This window comes from Archocentrus centrarchus, chromosome 24 (assembly GCF_007364275.1).
Source record: "Archocentrus centrarchus isolate MPI-CPG fArcCen1 chromosome 24, fArcCen1, whole genome shotgun sequence".
Lineage (NCBI taxonomy): Eukaryota > Metazoa > Chordata > Actinopteri > Cichliformes > Cichlidae > Archocentrus > Archocentrus centrarchus.
Window position 1 is genome coordinate 750,255 of NC_044369.1, and position 19,371 is coordinate 769,625.

The 19,371-nt window shown below is 42.0% G+C and overlaps 1 protein-coding gene across 1 annotated transcript in view; it reads left to right on the top strand.

Annotated features, from left to right (window-relative positions):
• Positions 1–14,241, top strand: part of nmbr (neuromedin B receptor) — a 68,533-nt gene extending 54,292 nt beyond the window's left edge. Inside the window, exons 4-5 of the mRNA XM_030722043.1 lie at positions 10,949–11,187; positions 14,082–14,241. Coding sequence (XP_030577903.1) covers positions 10,949–11,187; positions 14,082–14,241 — 399 coding nt within the window. The remainder of the gene's footprint in view (positions 1–10,948; positions 11,188–14,081) is intronic.
• The last annotated feature ends 5,130 nt before the right edge of the window (positions 14,242–19,371 follow it).

Genomic DNA, 19,371 nt, shown 5'->3' on the forward strand with positions numbered 1-19,371 from the left:
TTCAGGGTGTCTTTGAATTCAGCCTCTGTAGGTTCATCATTTTCATTTGCATCAAACGATGTGGAATCCTTTCATTCCTGACACATTACGCAGACATGTCAGTGTGGATGCGCAGCAGGATTTTTTATTTTTACCACTGAGATCAGATGTGTTTTCAGTGTTCTTTTATTTCCTTTGAACAGTGTAAATCACATGTGGCTCTCACCTACGGGTGGAACTACTTTCTAGTAGTTTCAAGCTTTCATATGTTCTGTCTCACAGCAGCTGCTCAAACACTGGAGTACACATCATAATTTGTCTCTTTCTATTTTTTGCTGTCACATGTGCTTTCAACTAAACCTGTAACAATGGCAGCAGCAGCAGTAAGGCCAACAACAACACACACAAAAGCTGTCACTTCAAAAACAGACAGAGCTTGTTGCAGCAGCAGTTTAACTCAGACTTTTCCATTTTCTGTCTGTGATATGAAAACAGCAACAAAAGTTCATGTTTATTCATGAAATGCTCACAAAAGAAAAGCCCCCAGAAAAGCCCTGCAGCCTCAGAGTTTACAAAACGAAACTGTAGTAGATGGAGTCTGAGTGCATGTGTGTGGAGGGGCGCTCTTCTATGGCTCTATGAGGACCTGGATGAGTTTTAGGGTTAAGACCTGGCTTTAGGATTCATTAGTTTAGAATAGATTAAGGTTAGAGTTACTGTAAGTGCATTTAGCTGGATGGAGATGAAGATAGGGGCCTGGCTGATATCCCACAATTAAACAAAGATTAGTAAATAATCTATCAGAGGAGGGCAGCTAAATCTGCAGAATAGCATGACTGCCATTGCACACATGTAGAGTTCTGTCTGTTCTAAAAGAGACTGCATGAGTCCTGAAAACTAAGTGCGCCCTCACTACTTCCACATGAATTAAGAGGATAAGTAGCAGCCAGGTGCTGCTCATCAAATGCACTTGATTAACTGATCATCAGTAAGTTGAGCACCTCTATAAAAGCAGAGGTTTTGCAGTTTGCTGGTATGGAGCACTCAGGTGTAACACAGTGCCAGGAGTGGGCGTCCCATCAAGTTCACGCTGAGCTTCAACGCTCAGAGAAACTGCAAAAAACCAAGAGCTCCATCCCAGGCTGTGCAGGCCCCAGTCAGCATGTTAAAGGTTAAAGTTCATGAGAGCACAATTAGAAACAGACTGAACAAGCACGGCCTGTTTGGAAGGGCTGCAGGAAAAAGCCTCTGCTCTCTAAGAAAACATGATGATGTTTGCAAAGCTGCATCTGAACAAAACCACAGACTTCTGGAACCAAGTCGTTTGGACCTTCAGAGAGCTGTGCATAAATGAGTGCTGCGTACCTCAAAGACCTGAAGCAATGCTGTGAAAAAGAGAGGACCTACATTTCTCCACAGCAGTGACACAGACTGCTTTAAGTTATTGCTTGTAAAAGTGACTCAATAAGCTATTGAATCAAAGGCTGTAATTATCTTTTCTCAGGATTTTATGTAGCTCTGAATCTTTTTGTTCCAGCAGAATCCTTTTAGCTTTATTCATAAATACTTGAGTGTTTCTATAAGTCAGGCTGTTTTTTATGTAACATTAATACATGTTTCTTTCTTATCAAAACCTACGATCACACTGACAGTTCATCATCAGAAATATGAATCTATGCTCACGTTGGCTCATGTATCCAGGAGGAGCTCTTTCTCTTCATGCTCCTGGATTTCTCTGACTTTTCACACTTGTTTTTGTCACCCATGCAGCACCGAGTCTAGTGACATGACCGCAGAATGCTCGGCTTCCTCTGGAGACATTTAAAGTCTGTATAGTGCAGTGCATCAAAATGTATTTGTGCTGCATGTTTGATAAGGTGGAGCACTCCTTTAAGGTGAAGAGGCTCAGGTGGATGGATGTGTTGACAGTGTGTGTGATCGTGAGCTCAGATTCCCGTCTTGTTTCCTGCTAACAATCAGAGTTTGTTGCTTTTAATCATCGCTGCGCCTTTTCCTCAGACAAACAAGCCGTACGGATCAAAAACAAGCTGAAGGCAGAAGTCAGACAATAGATGCACAGATAAGATGCTCTCAGCAAATTTCATTTCATAGAGCTGCATTTTGATCGAACAGAGATCCTTTCAGGTGCTGCAGACATGATGCTGCAAAGCAGAACAGGCAAGAGGAACACATTCATCGCTCAGGTGGTTGTGATCTGCATGATTGATAGTCAATTCTATCTCAGGCTGAGAGTCAGAGCAGAGCTGAATAACAAAATCATAGTTAAATTGAAAGCACAAAAAAAAATATTACTAATTACATCTAATGTGTTAACCAGAAAGGCAAATACAAATGGCATACTGACATGTATAAATGAAAAATGACATGAACAAAAGAAAAGGAAATTCTTGGTAGCTGGAAAAGGAGACATGAGGCGAGGTGAGCAAGGACGGAAGAAGCAGCCTGTTTACAGCCTACGATACGGGGAAGCATCACACTGTACAAACTCATTGTTGTGAGTTTGTTGAAGAATTTAACCTTAATGTTGTTCACCATCCTCATCTCCCACTCGCTCTCACTGACACACCTCCCATTTGCTTCTCTGGTCACATTTTTGTAAATGAATGTGATATTTTCCCAGTGCCTAACTAGAGGCATGATAAGAGACAGATATGTACTTAAAGAATCCTGAATTTAAAACAAAGATGGTGGTAGAAGCTTTTTACAACCTCATTTGGGGGCAGGAATTAAATTGTGCTGTTTTGATCAGATATAATCAGTGACTTTATGTACGCTTTTTATGTCCATAATCATAAAAACCCATCAAGCTACAAAGCCTGCTGTGATTGTGTCAGACATGCTGCCGGTGCGTGGAGGACACTGAAAAGCTTTTCTACGTGATCACACAGGTGGTGAGATGAAGGTGTCTTCGAGCTGTGACTGGGACTGTGGTAAAAAGTGCAGCTGTTAACTTTACAAAAGCTTTCTTTCACTTCACCTGAAGTCCGGTCCCCTCGGCAGGGCCACCTCCTTGCTGCCCGCTCCCAGATAGCAATAACTGTCAGGCCTAAATATAGCCAATATTTGCATTCTGTTTGACTGATGGTGTTGACTCTGGCTGTCTCAATTCAGCCACTGGTCAACTTTATATGGGCCAAATGTCAGGTGTGCTGTGACATTTAGGTCACAGATGAGCCATAAAAACTTTCTGTAACCCACTTCCAGCACAGCTCAGGACTGTTGGAGCTTTTAAATCAGTTATGGCACTTTGCTGTAGGCCAAAAGTAGCACTGATTAGGCCCAAATGTGTCTGCGCCTTAGAGGACAGGCTGCAGTTCCACCATAACTTATACCTATAAGGATGTCATGATCAACCATTTTGCTCCTAATGAGTTTTCCATGTCACTGGGAACCCCAACACACACACACACAAACACACACTGTGAGCGACATGTTTAGCCGCATGTTCTCCTTGAATTGCTGGCTGTCTGAGTGCTGTCCAAAGAATAATGTGGGCTTCATAGATAATTGGCAAAGTTTCTGGGGAAAACCTGGTCTTGTTAGGAGAGACGGCATCCATCCCACTTTGGATGGAGCAGCTCTCATTTCTAGAAATCTGGCCAAATTTATTAACCCTCCTAAAACCTGACTACCCAGGGTTGAGACCAGGAAGCAGAGTGCACACTTCTCTGCAGCTTCTCTCCTCCTGCCATCCCCCCAAAACCCCATCCCCATAGACGGTGCCTGCTCTCAGACCAGCACCAAAGACTAAATCTCCAACCTTCCTTTTCTCTCAAAGATTCTTGAAAGAGTAGTTGTAAAACAGCTCACTGATCATCTGCAGAGGAACGGTTTATTTGAAGAGTTTCAGTCACGTTTCAGAATTCATCACAGTACAGAAACAGCATTAGTGAAGGTTACCAATGATCTTCTTACAGCCTCTGACAGTGGACTCATCTCTGTGCTTGTCCTGTTGGACCTCAGTGCAGCTTTGATACTGTTGACCATAACAGTTTATTACAGAGATTAGAGCATACTATAGGTATTAAAGGTACTGCACTGCAGTGGTTTGAATCATATTTATCTCATAGATTCCAATTTGTTCATGTATATGGGGAGTCTTCTTCACACACTAAGGTTAATTATGGAGTTCCACAGGGTTCTGTGCTAGGACCAATTTTATTTACATTATACATGCTTCCCTTAGGCAGTATTATTAGAAAGCACTGCATCAATTTTCATTGTTATGCAGATGATACTCAGCTTTACCTATCAATGAAGCCAGATGACACACATCAATTAGTTAAACTGCAGGAATGTCTTAAAGACATTAAGGCCTGGATGACCTCTAATTTCCTGCTTCTAAATTCAGATCAAACTGAAGTTCTTGTTCTCGGCCCCACAAATCTTAGAAACATGGTGTCAAACCAGATACTTACTCTGGATGGCATTACTTTGGCCTCCAGTAACACTGTGAGAAATCTTGGAGTCATTTTGGACCAGGATATGTGTCAGAAAAGTAGTTGCTTTGCTAATTATAATTTTCATACTTTTATGAATTGTTGTATGAATTGTTATATAAACAGAGAAGTGTTTACTGGAGGAAATAAACTTTGTATGCCCTCTCAGGAGATATTTTGTTAAAATGATATGTTCTAATCTCACAGTAAGCAGGAGTGTGAACTATTGAACCTGGAGCATGGTGTTTTAAAGACAGACTAGTGAATTGTAAACAACCTTTAAGTTGTTCCTGTCTCCATGGCTGTTCCAGAGATTGGAATGTCTGGGACATAAAGATTACATTCCAGTCCTGTAGGAAGTCACGGAGCCTGTTTCCTGTCTTTACCTTGCTCTCAGGCTTGTCGGCTTCATGGTATGCATTCTCTTTGCATAAAGAGTGATTTGCTGGGACTGCCCAGTGTGCATTCACTGCTGCCTGAGCTGATAGCAGCTGCTTCTTTTTCTTGCAAGAATTAAACTCTTACTATGAGAGCTAGTTGAGTGTACCTGATTATTTGATAATTTATAATTAATAAGTAATTAATTAATACATTTTTCCAATAACTTGTCCTTCAGTGCACATATTAAACAAATATGTAGGACCACGTTTTTGCATTTGTGCAATATTTCTAAAATTAGAAACATCCTTTCTCAGAGTGATGCTGAAAAGCTCATTCATGCATTTATTACTTCTAGGCTGGACTATTGTAATTCATTATTATCAGGCTGTCCTAAAAGCTCCCTGAAAAGCCTTCAGCTGATCCAAAATGCTGCAGCTAGAGTACTGACAGGGACTAGAAAGAGAGAGCAGATTTCTCCCATATTGGCTTCTCTTCATTGGCTCCCTGTTAAATCTAGAATAGAATTTAAAATCCTTCTCCTCACCTACAAGGTCTTGAATAATCAGGCCCCATCTTATCTCAAAGACCTCATAGTACCATATCACCCCAACAGAGCACTTCGCTCTCAGACTGCTGGCTTACTTGTGGTTCCTAGGATACTTAAGAGTAGAATGGGAGGCAGAGCCTTCAGCTTTCAGGCCCCTCTTCTGTGGAACCAACTTCCAGCTTGGATTCAGGAGACAGACACCCTCTCTATTTTTAAGATTAGGCTTAAAACTTTCCTTTATGATCAAGCTTATAGTTAGGGCTGGATCAGGTGACTGTTGCTATATTCAGAACTTACCAAGAAGTTAAAATTTTTACTTTCTTTTCTTTTGTCTGTACATTAAAGTGAAGTTAAACTCTGTACTCACCTACCTCCGACTGCCTCCAAATGGCTACGATAAGCTTATAATTATGACTTTGTAGATAATCTTTGATAAATATTTTGTCTGAAAACACCAGAAGAATGTTGACTACAGGAAATAAGTTTTTTGTCTCAGCTAGACTTTGATAGAAACACTCTCACTGGCCCAAATAGCCCAGCAGCTGCCTGACACACTCTAATTCTGTCCCTGGTGTTGCTCATGTTGAAGCCTGCTTACTTTATTCCCCTTTTTCACCCGTCTTTCTGCTACTGCCTGTAATGTAAATGGTTTTATCTTATCAACCAAGAGATGACTAACTACATGATAGATGCAGAAAACACTTGATGGCAGCTTTTTCCACTAGTGCATGATGGGAGGCTTCTTTAGTTGCCATAGAGAAACTACACTTCATCTCCAACCCAACAGGTTAGCAAGTACACAAATGAAGAAGTGGCTTCTCTGGATTTTGGCATTTTTCAGTGTGTGGAGCATGATAGAAAAACGACAGCTTGATGGCTCACCTCACCTCAGCTGTCAATCTGTCTCAGCCGTAACTCTAATGGGATCCGACAGCTCTCAACTCCCAGATGGCTTCAGAAGCAAGGAGGGGCAGTTGCCTCCTCTGGCTACTTTACTTTTCTCTTATGATTACAGACTAACTAGATCTATGCACAAACACACACATGCACAGGCACACACAAGAATAAATAAATTATAAATTGTAAAGAAATTACAAGTAAAAAAGTTCATTTGTAGCTCTAAAAGTTCACACACAGCAAACACACAGTGACATAATCCACCCGTCCAGATGAGTAGTGGCCTGGAGCAGCAGGTGCCTACAGTAAGAGGATCTTGGGAAGGATGCCAAATTCTGTCCGAGTGCTGGCAGCAAATCAGAGCAAACACAAATCAGCAGCCAGCCTGCAGCACTGAGATGATTCCTGCTCTGCAATCAGCAGAGTTTGCTGTTAGTTTAACTTTTTTATTTCCCAAACGTTTCTCATCTTTAAGAGTCGAGTCAGACGAAGTGAGAAGCAGCTGCACACTTTTAATGATGCTTAGCTGGAAACCACATCTGGTCTTCACTCAGCACAACGTATTAATGAAAGAAGTTCATTGTAGAAAAAGCCCACAAAAACAAATGTAATCCTCCATTTATTTTTTCCATACTTTGATAATCCTCTTATTGTGCACAAATTACACTTTGATACATCATTTAAACATATGTGGAGATTTCAGGACCTGGGAAATCTCTGCAGATGTTTAACTAGTGTTGCTGTCACCCTATGGAAGCATTTTAAAAACAAAAACACACAAACGACTAAAAGAAACCTCTGAAAACAAGAAGAGAAATTTCACGATCTGTCTGCCAACTAATAAAAACTAAAATTTAATGTTTTTTGAAATGAACTTGGCATTTGGACAACATGCTAACAAATGTAAAAGAACTTTCCAGCTGCTCTCCTAGTCAAAGAGTTGCTAACACTTATTATATTTGTGGAGGTGTGTGTACTAAACACAACAAAAAAGGAAGGAGACCCAACTTATGCCACTGTTCAGCATCACATCAGAACAATAAATACTCAACTGGTAATATGACAAAACCCTGATTAATACACAAGTTAATTATTCTACAAGTTGAATTTTCAAGGAGGCCAACAAATACTAACAAATACCAGCCATCCAACCAACCAACCAACCAACCAGCCAAACAAACAAACAAATAAACAAACAAACAAATAAACAAACACATCAGAATCAGAAAACCTTCCTTGTCATCAAACACAGGTGCTTGATGAAATTGTTAATACCACTGTACAGAAATTAGCTACATTTTAGCCAGCCTGCTAACAAGAGTCCTCTGCTGTGCTCAGCTGCAGAAGATGCATATTTTTCAGATACCCTTCCTCATGCAGCTCCCTAACCACTACATTATGGAAGTTTTTACTACAGAGGCAGATAGAGAATGTACAGATGATGCCTGAAATAAAACACCATAAAAACATAAAACACCAAATAAAACATGAAAAACACTAATTCATGATGATACTTTATTGATCCCACAATGGGGAAATTACAGTTCATAAAGAATAAAATACTAGCATTCTGTTAACACATGCTAACTGGTTGGTTAAATAACAGGACAAACTCCCTTAATGGCGAAAAGTAAGACAGGTGTTGGGAGCACAGGTAAAGCTCATCAGAAACTTCCATGTGTGTAGAAGGAGCAGCTGGTTGTGGTGGTTGCAGGTGATGCTGTTGGGAGGCCGCTGCTACAAATGCCTCTAATCAAACTGGCAGATGGTCACAGAAGGGGTTTTACTGCAATTAAAATCTGTTTAAAAATCTATGTCTCTACCTCGCAAATCACAACATGAAAACTTCCAGAAGAAAAATCCTCTAAGCCATGAAATTTAGGCTTTTAGGCTTTTAGACTACGGCTTCATGGAGGCTTGCAAGTGCTCTGAATGAAACTAGAAGTCCTTACAGTATTTCTTTGACACAGGTATGTGGTACAGGTCTGTGAGTTAGTGAACAGGAACAACAGAGCTTATTTCATAAGTGGATTTACTGAGGGTAAAGATTATTAATACTGAACTTTGACTAAAACTCACACATCAAATAACAAAGAATTGAAAACTAACTGGGATTCTGGTCAAATGACTAAAATAAATTAAACTTCAAAGACTTAAACAAGTCTTGAGAGGCTTTCGGTGACTCTTCTGACAGCCAATCAGCAGAGGATATGATGAAGTCGACACACAGATCGCCCCCGGACCTTGTTTCTCTGCACCGGTTGATTGTTACTGACAGTCTGCGTCTCTGCTTCCACTTCACTGCAGTGCTGTGACGTTTACAGTGAGTCACCAAGTTATCAAAGAGATGCATGCAAAGAGAAGGAAAACAAAAAAAAACCCAACCTCTGCGCACCTGAGGGGGAATACAATCCTCCACGAGTGCTCTGTGTGGCCTTTTGTGTCAAGCATCATACTGCAGAGCTGATTTTCTGCTTCTTTCTGTGTTCACAGTGGTTGAATTCACTCAGAGTTTAATTTGTGCACATGAGGAATTTAAAAAGAAAACAGTGAAGCCAAAGGATACGGGCCGTGTGCCGCTCTGAAGGATCGTGAGCATCAAAAAGTCGGCAGATCTGACACGTGTGACGTCTGCAGCACACAGAGAAGCTCTTTAAAGAAAAGCTGCTGACATTTTTTGTGTGTTTGTGTCGAGTTGGAGTCTGGCGTGCAGAGATGGGTGACCTGTGTAAAATGTATTTGGCTGACACGACTGACCTTTTTTCGTATGTCTCTGACGATCTCCAAGCATTGGCCTGACAAAGTCAAGCTTCCCATATGATGGTGTGCACGCCATATATCTGCTGGTATAATAATCCTAAATCCATTTTCTGGATTCTCTGCTCTTTTTCTGTTTCCGCTCATCACTGGACATTTGGAAGCTTTTAGCATGCAGACCCCAGCGGGATTTTTACACCAGAATAAATGACTGTGGGTGCAAAACTGCTGCATTTAACTGGGTGTTTTTACTGTGACGATGTCACAGATAAAAGGGAGCATTCCCCTTTAGTCTTCCTCGACTTATTTGCAGCCTTTCATACAGTCGATCATCAGACTCTTCAGAATTCATATTAACCAATTTATGTCCTCATCTGCACCCCTGGGCTCAATCCTTGGACCAATTCTGTTTTGTTTGTTTTTATATGTATGTTACCTCTGGGCCATCTGCTTAATGTTTTAATGGACTCTCCTATCATTGCTATGCAGATGATAGTTTGTCTGTGTAGGTTCTCAGTCATCCAGGTCAAGGTCATCTGTGGAGCTTGAAAAAGGCAACTGGACTTCTTTAAGGTTCTCGAAGACCTCTCGCCTTTCAGGTTTGACCTCTCTTTCAGGTGAGAGGTAAAACATCATTCAGGTAACCTGAGCATGCAGGTAAATCTAAAAGAATTACCTAGATGAGTGAGAGTGCTTTAACCAGAGAATTGCACGACTGTTTTCTGATCAGCAACCACAAAGCAAACTGAGGTTGTGGGAAGACTTTTGCTGTTATTAACATGAACCAACATGTTTGACTGGTGGGATACAGGATGGAACAGAAACCAGTGAACCTTCACCCTCTGCTGACCCATCCCTCCACCTCACCATCCTCCCTCACAGCTTTTTCTGCTTTGGTCTCCAGACAGGTTTCTTCTTCCTCTTTAAATGCAACTCACTTCCAACTGAAAACTTCTTTGCAAAGAGCCGGCTCCACTTAAGGAAAAAAAACATGCTGATGGAAAGCTTTTCGTGGACTTCCCAGCTGTCACAAAATGCTCGTACTCAACCTGTGTGACAAGTGTTCTTTTGTGGTGTTCTGGGAGGAGATGGTGGGTTTTTCTTCAATTCTAATTAGTCGACTCTTTTTGTTTTCAAAAACACTCATTAGTGAGACAATCCATGCAGTGATGACTTTATCCTCCAAAGACTAAAAACTCAAGCAGGCGGAGTTATTTAAGCATCACGTGTGTGTGTGTGTGTGTGTGTGTGTGTGTGTGTGTGTGTGTGTGTGTGTGTGTGTGTGTGTGTGTGTGTGTGTGTGTGTGTGTGTGTGTGTGAACTGTCACCTGGTTCCTGATTCTCTGTGCTTTTCTTTACAAAGATCTTTCCATTATAAATCAATGTAAAGGAAAAAAAATCACAAGGTTAAGCAACAATAAATAAAATGTGTGGGAGGAGTCCCATATCCCCCATTGATCCTCAGATTAAACATGCTTCTAAAGCCAATAAATGTCCTCACAAAGATGGTGAACAGGCTCCTGTCTGTGTGCCTTTGAGCCCTGCATACAGAGTAGCTGAGTACAGAACTGCTTCTCTTAAATGTACATTTAGTTTATAACCTCTGCTTTATGAACATTGTGGGTATGTGGAAGTGCTACTAAGTCTTTTTAATGTTTTTTTTAATGAAATAGCAAAGTTGCCATTTGCCGCCGTGTCCGGTCCTCGTGTTCTGACACCGACTTCGGCCAAAGTGTGAGAATCAGGCAGTCCAACGTGCAAACAGATTTCTTTCATCAGTCAGACTGAATGACCAGCTCGATGTGTGAGATCCATTTGAAGCCTGAAAGCTTTCAGCTGTGGGACCAAAGTGTTTAGTATTCCTCCGCCCCTTCAGTCCACTCAGCTTATCACACCTCATTGTTTCCTTTTAAATCCTTTTTTCCAGATGGAGACGAGGAAGCGTCTGGCCAAGATCGTGCTGGTTTTCGTGGGCCTGTTCGCCCTGTGCTGGTTCCCGAACCACGTCCTCTACATGTACCGCTCCTTCCACTACCACCAGATGGATCTGTCGCTCGCCCACCTCGTCATCACTCTTCTGGCTCGGGTCCTCAGCTTCTCCTCCTCCTGCGTCAACCCCTTCGCCCTCTACCTGCTCAGTGAGAGTTTCCGCAGACACTTCAACAGGTCAGAGTTTCCCAACATGTGTCTGTGACTTCTGAACCTCATCCTTATGTTCGCCAGCAGAGAACAGACCAACCGTGTTGGCAGAAGTTTACAGACAGCATATCTCATTTTTCAGCACAATAATACAAACATTTCATGAAGAATAAGTTGGGAAAGTTCTACATTTAATATATTCATAGCAGGAAAAATGGAAAGACTGCACGCTGCGGAGCTCCTACAGGATTTTATTCATGATGGCGCTGCAGTGTTTAGATTAAAAAAATATTAGACAGGCACTTTTTTAACACACAAATCTCCCAGAAAGAAATGGAAAAATACAATAAAAACACAAAATCAAAATAACCACATGGAAAAAAATTAATTTGAATGTTTCTCTTGCTTTATTTTTGCTGCTGTCTTAGAAAGACCAGAACTAACTTCCCCTAACTACCCTAACCCTGTCTCACCTCAGCCTCTAAATAATCCCAAACATGTGAGTACTTCAGTCAGACAGCCTGTCAGTGAAGATGGTTTTGCTCTGCATTAATTTAAACGTCACTGTGTCAGGATAGTTACTGTGTGTTAAACTCACACATACAAATATGAGCTTCAAACATCGAGACAGATGCTCGATGTCAGTCGGTGAATGCAGGAACTCATCCCGGCTGTGCTGTAAGGAAAAAATACACATAAAACATATTTTATTACTTTATAAGCTTCCGTAATAGGAAGAAGAATTTAAGTTTGCATGCTGCCATTTAGTTTCACTATCGGCAGAAACATTCACAGCTGCTGATTTACTGGAGCCTGCAGAGAGAAAGAGCGCACTGTTCACATTTACTGCTGTCACTATAAAACGGTGGAGAACAAGCAAAGGCTGAAGGCTCCAATGAGTTACTGATTGTATCAAAGCTGCAAATGCACATGATTTATGGACGTTTGGAGGAAACGTGTGCAGAGCGCTGAGGCTTCGCTTCGTCTCCTGCTGCTCAGCACTGGCAGCGTGTTGTTTCGCACTCTGAGTGTGCACATTGTGCTAAAATGCAGTTGCAGGCTAATCAAAACTTTCTACAAGGGTGAACATTTGTACAACACTGAGTATTCAGAAAAGGATTCATATAAAACAGAGTGAGTATTTCACTCGTTACTCTGAATGGATTCTGTAACTCCTGAAAAATAACCAGGAACTGAGTGTTCCCACTCCCACTAAACATCCTGAAACTCATCATGTTTCTGCCTCTGTGGGATGGATTAAACTCTTCACCATAACATTGCCACAACTTTCCCAAAAACTGGGAAACCGTGACCTGGGCTTTGTTGCCATTTAGGTTGGATTTGCAGCAAATCAAGATGCTGCAGAGAAGCTGCAGGAAAAAGAAAATGTGCCTTTGGGAAGCAATTATAGCTCTTTGGCTGCTTCAAAGAATGTAACCAGGTGAACAACTGAATCGGTCCAAGTGAGGATTTACTTCAAGTACAGAAACGTTTCTTCACCTTTTGCACATAAAGAGCCAATTTACATGTTTTCCTGCTCCTGAGGATCAGATAGATACAGAGATACATACATACATACATACATACATATTTATTGATGTATGATTTATTGATTTATTGATGCTTTATTGATCCCGGAAGGGAAATTATTGTGTAACAGCAGAAAGAAAATAGAAAAATCTACAATAAATAACAAGTGAGAGTAGAAGTGCCACAGGCACAGAGTCCAAAACTCTGAGTACATATACAACAGTGATAAAAATAAATAAAATATCTAAATGTAGGTAAAGAAGAGTCATAGTAAGACTGACATTGTGCATTAATAATTTGCATTAATAAGTAATATGTACACTAAGAATCTGAAAGACAGCTGCAAGCGCCCTCACCCACTCCAACAGCTCCAAATTCTGCCCTGTGATGGTTCCAGCCCTGTGAATCAGTTTGTTGATCCTGCTGGCATCTCTGGCACCCCCCCCCCCCCCCCCCCCCCCCCCCCCAACAGACAACAGCAGAGTAGGCTCTTGCTATCACAGACTGGTAGAAGATCTCCAACATCTGCTGCATACATTAAAGGATCTGAGCTTCCTTAGAAAGCAGAGTGTCAGTAGTTCAGTGTCTCTGCCTTCGCTGTGCTCCTTTTGTTTCATGTCTCAGTGTGAGTGTTTTGGATGTTTTGGGTTGATTCATCTACTTTGACTTGTCTTCTTTACTTGTCACATTAAAGTTACCTGTTGGGTTTTTGACCACTAGTGGTGCTATTGAGCATGTTCACTTGGATCCTTTGTGATTTGGTGCTCGTGGTTTAAAGTTGTTGTAATGGTCAACAGCTGACTGCAGGAGCACCAAGAGTCACAGCAGTAGGCCAGAGAAAGTCAGAGAAGGCGACTGCTAGCTGCTGCAAACAAAGCAGGTTTTAAACTGCATGGAAAACTTAGAAATCTTGATATTTAAGCAGTTACTGTGAATTCTTCTCTGTCAGAGTTATTCAGACCTTTCAGAGACAAGATAATGAAACAAATGCATAAAAACTTTTTATGGAACAAAGCAGCAAAAAGTTTTAAATGCCAGCTTATGAAAACAGAATCCAGTGAATAATAAATAAAATAAAACTAGAACTGATTTCTTTTTGCCCCTTCAGTTAAAAAACTATAGTTCTGTCAAACTTTGATGCTATAATCTTGCATGCTTTCAGCTTCAGCAGTCACGCTGCACTTTCTCCATGAATTGCACTTCATCTATTAAACAGTAGATGGGCTGGTGTTCATAGAGGGATTTTCCAGCCTTACTGACCACTCGGACAATTACATCTCAAGCTCCCATTCATGCACCAAATACACAAAATCCTACTGATAAAAAAGTCTGGTAGAGAAATCCACACCACTAAAATCTGCACTCAGTTTTGCCTTTTTCTTCCTTCTCAGTCAGCTGCGATGTGGTCGAGGTCCTCGCCCTGAGCGCCAAGCAAGCTACCTGCACAGCACCTCCCACATCCGTCTCACCTCCATCAAGAAGAACACACCCACTGCTGCCCTCGCTCCAGCAGCCAACGGCAACCCCAACAGACAAGAAGTGGCTCTGTGAAGCAGGACGCTGGGAGTCTGACGTTTTGGGCTTCACCTCTTCCTGAGTGTTCTCCAAACGTAGGAGAATGCAGGAGAAGTATTCTGGTGCAGAGTAACTACAGATGGACAGAAGAAAGTCAGCAAGCCTTGTACAAGCACCAGTTGGTCCTGTCCCATCAGACTAATCATTTACATCCTTGGCAAACAAACAGAAAGTGCCTCTTGGAAATGGTCAACATGAACAGTATGAAGACGGAGAATTTTTGACTTTTACAGCCTCGATTCTCCAGATTTTGTCAAAGTTGTTGGATTAAAAAAAAGATGGATGGAATACAAACTGTTTTACAGCTGAGAGCGGACTGCCACGCTAGCACGTCCACCGCTAATGCTTGATTCTCTGTGCTTTGCTGCAGGAAAGCTCGCCGCCGATCGATTCATCTAAAAAGCCATTTTCGTCTGTTTGCTGACCCTGTATTGATTTCACCGAGCGGGTCTTTTTTTGTCTGGAGGGTCTGAACATCCGCACAGGAAAAACATCTTATCCAGGGATATCACCGGGGACGCTCTGGACCACCGGATGCTTTAACAACCGACTCCACAGTTATAGGATGCCATCGCTCTTTATCTGAACTCCTGCTAAGACGCCTTCAGAGATTAATGAGTTCAGCTGTAAACTTGTGACGCCTTGTGAACCTAAATCTGTTTTGTAACTCTTTGTTTGGTCTGTTGCTCACTGTATCCACCAGGTTTTAGCAGCTAATGTGTTCAACACATTTTTGCGAAAAGTGCGACTCTGGTTCTGGCTTCTGTTTTTCTGGATGTCACATTAGTGCAAGCAGCCTTAAACTCTTTAACTTGCTGTGTTTGTTGAACTTGTAGGACCTTTGATGAGAACAGGGTCTGTCAGGGCTGCTCTTATTAGCCCTCTAGTCCTTGAAAAATAATGCAGGTGCTTTCAGCAGGAAGCCAGCAGGCATTTGTCTTCACCAAGGTCCTGTTTGTGTTTTCATGGAGAAATCTCAAGGTGCAGCTGGGTGTTAGGGAAGCACCCAGTACGGCCTGTTTTTGAGGGCAGTACTCGCTGCCGGCATCATCGACCGGAGAAAGTCCAGCCATTATTCTCCGCTGGAAGTCTCGGGTCTTGTTCACAAGTGTGACAAAGATAGAAGGTGATCAACAGGCAGACGGTTTCCACTGAGCCTTCAGTCAAAGCTCTCCATTAACCCATCAGTCTACACTGAGAAGATCATGACCTTGTTACAAGTGACCTAATTAAAAGCTGAGACAGTTGATTTAATTTAATGTATATTTGTACAAGAGAGATTCCATCAAACAATTCTTGTTTTTATTTAAAAAGAAATGCTAGTGTTGCTGTAGTTTCGGTGTGAACATGATTTGGTGTTAGCAGAGCTCTGAACCCCCGCCTGCGTTTCAGTGTTTGCTCAGCATTTCCTGACATTTCTGTCTTTAAGCTGCAGACCTTAACATTGCTGTTATTTAGCTGCCAATAGCTGCTGAGTCCTTTGAAAGACAGCAAAATGTTCCTTAAAGCGTCTCGCTTTTCACGTCATCCGTCTCATTATCCTCGAAGCTTTGAGGCTTTTGCTCTGCTGATAGGTTTGAAATGTCTTCTTCTGTGAATGGTTTACGTGCTGTGTGTAGCGGCACGATTCCAAACTTTCATTTAAATCAGCCGACGCAGTCTCAACAACTCTGATGCAGGAGAGAATCGGACCAAAGGCACGAATGAGGCCGAAAAAGACTTTATTATTGGTTGAAACGCGACGCAGACTTAATCTTTCCAAATTACTTACACACTGGATTACACTCACAGGGGACCTCTGGAGTTATTACACTGACCTCATTATTTGTTACTTTGGTCATGGTTGATGTGAGTATTTGGCATCAGAACAGGAGATATATCAGAAAAAGTCCAATTTAAGAAGCTGTTAAACTTAGAAACTGGAGGGCTTTAAATACGGATTCGGGGTGTTTTCCAAATATTTCCTCGGATGCTTAAGATGAGCTAAATTACAGCAGACGCTTTGCTGAAAAACAAACATGATTTGGTGAATTAATCGTGTGCCTGCCTGCAGAGAGATCCTACATTTGTGCACAGCATTGCTCTGCTCTACACTTTATGAGGACTCCTTAGGTGATATTTGGAATTAATCAAGGAAAAGTCGCTCATTTGAACTCAGTCTGCCTTTTCCTTCCCAACTAATTGCATTTTTATGGACCTATGAAGTGAAGAATTACTCAGACTCATGCTCTTGAGGACAGAGCTGTGACAATCCACATTTTTCTGAGGTCACACTCAATTTTTTGATATCCTCAATAAATCCTGTTCCAATTATTAACCTTTAGGTTCCATCCATGGAACTAGTTTACCAGCAGTGCCCTACAATCTCCAGTACTGGAAGTGCTAAAAAGCTGTCGGGATGAGGAGAACCGCTGGAAAACCGAAGCCGCCCAGCTGCTTTACAAATGAGTCACTGAAGAATCTGAGCTGCTAACAAAGGTTCCTGGTGGATGCACAGGCTAACAGAGCTGTGCATGTGGATGTCTGTGCTTTGGATGGAGTCTGTGTGCACAGATCAATGTGCTGCATACTCAAAGAGATGCTGTCTTTGATATCGTTTTTATTCTCCTTTAAACTGAGTTTTTTCTTTGATGTCATGCATGCTTCACCTTCCTGTGCTAGAAATTCATGTTTGAATCTCAGACACTCGTGTAATAAATGTTTCTGCACAGACACATTCACACATCAGCTCCCTGCAGCATCTTTCTCATAGAAACGTATTTTTAAAGGCAGATTAAAGGGCGAGAGAGGAGATGTTTCAGGGCAGCCTGGCTGCTGGTTGTCACCTCAGGCTCTTAGCTTTAAAGTAGACAATCAAATATAAAGAGCTGGAATGACAGCAAGCAGGCGGCTGTCGGTGTGCAGTGGCTGCAGAGTCGGCGGCTGGTTCATCACAACATCTGGAGGAGGTTTGAATAAGGAAAAAGCTGGTTCATTAAAAGTGAGGTTCGGTGATTCACTCAGATATGTGAATGGTTTCAGCACCACCCGATTTCACAGCGTAACAGGACTGAGTCTAGACTGACCTTCATCAGAAGAGCTGTATGGAGCTGTAGGCAGCTGCTGAACCACGAAAGGCTCGAAAGTTAATCACGACCTCTTTAATAATCATTCAAGTGAACTGATTCTGTGTGTGTGTTGAGCAGGGTGAGCAGTATTTGTGCTCCGGATGAAGCCGGCAGTAAACTTCCTGCGTGCTGTTGATTCAAAATATACCAACATTGTTGCCGGGGTAACAGTTATTGATTTAGTCGCATCTCTTAGCGTGCTCACAGTCACATCAAAACATGCGTCCACAGAACAAAGAGGAACATTGTAGGTTTTAGTGCAGCTCCAAACTTTCTGAAGAATGAGAAGGACACTCCGCTGCTTCCTCCGAGGTCAGTGAGCTTTTTAGCAGTTTGAAAGACTCATATCCATATAAAAGAATGATTTCATGTTCCACCAAACGTCAGGAAATTTGTCTTTTTTTTCACACACCCTTTTATATATCAGACCAACAGGCCCAACTTTAGCTGCAGGATTTCAGATCTGAGAACTACAGGCTGATGATTCCGACTCAGCTCATCTGTTTTCTGATTAGTAATCTTTATGTGATTAGCTGTTGTTGCTTGGCTCATTGACCATGTTGGTTCATATTGGTTTTTCCAATCATTTTATTTTTCCAGTGCAAAATACTTTTTTTTTCTGAGACAGGAAACAGCACTGGTCTGGAACGGGCACGCCTGAAGGGAGCAGTCACACCTGTTCTGTTGAGCTGTTGATTGTGAGGAAAGCGTCTTCGCTCGGGTCTGTGCTGTAAACTGGAGAACAGAGAAACTCAAAGAGGAGCTCACAGGCCTGTTAGAAGGAGGGAAATGCTGTTTTCATGTGGATGATCACAAACGTCTCATCTGTTTGTTCAGCATCATAAAAGCAGCAGCGACACTCTGAGCGTTTCACAAACTGAGATCAGGAGATATTTTAAATTGATTGAATGTTATTAAAATGAGCTAGGCATTAACAACTATTTAATCTGATTATTTAAGCATTATTTAAGCACTGTGTGAGAACAGCAGCCCTGCTGCATCCAATCATCTCCAATCTATCAAACTGTGTCCATGACAAACGTAATGAGAAAAAGCTGTTCCGCTCCTGAAATCTGAAATCCTCCGTTTCCTGTTTCACCTCTTTGACTTTGCTGCGTTTGTCTCTGCAAACTTCACTCTATAATCAAACTTCCTTTTAGAGGACGTCTCTTCAGCAGTGGCTCATTCAAGGTTCCCAGATCACGGGTCCTGTGTCATCTTCACACTCTTTTTTTAGCACCACAAAAAAGCCATTAAAAAAAACCCAACTGATATTCTACCTGCTCAGACTCCCACCTCCATGTCTGACTGTTGGTGTTCTTTATGAAACCCTGTGTTAGTTTCTGCAGATGTAACGGGACTCAAACCTTCCAGAAAGTTCCGCTTCGGTCTCGTCGGTCCACAGAATATTTTCCCAGAAGTCTCGGGGTTCATCCAGATGTTTGTTGGCAGATGTGAGACGAGCCTTTGTGTTCTTGTTGGTCAGCAGTGGTTTTCTCCTTGGAGCTCTCCCATGGAGGCCATCTTTGTCTCTGTCTGATTGTTGAATCGTGAACTCTGACCTTAGCTGAGCCAAGTGAGGCCTGTAGTTCTTTAGATGTTGTTCTGGGTTCTTCTGTGACCTCTTGGATGAGTCCTCGATGCTCTTGGAGTAATTTTGGTAGCCTGGGAAGGTTCCCACTGTTCCAGGTTTTCTCCGTGTGTGGATAACGGCTCTCACCGTGGTTCTCTGGAGTCCCAAAGCCTCAGAAATGTCTCTGTAACCCTCTCAGACTGATAGATGTCAGTGCTTCTTTAGATCGTGGATGATGTGCTGCTGTTTGAGCCCTTTTAGCCTGCTTCACTTTGTCAGACAGGCTCTATTTAAGGGATTTGTTGCTGATTGAGCAGGTCTGCAGTGATCAGGCCTGAGTGTGGCACTGAAACTGAACTCAGCTTTCCTAAGAAGGTGGTTAATCACAGTTAATTCATGATTTCACAAAGGGGGGCAGTTACTTTT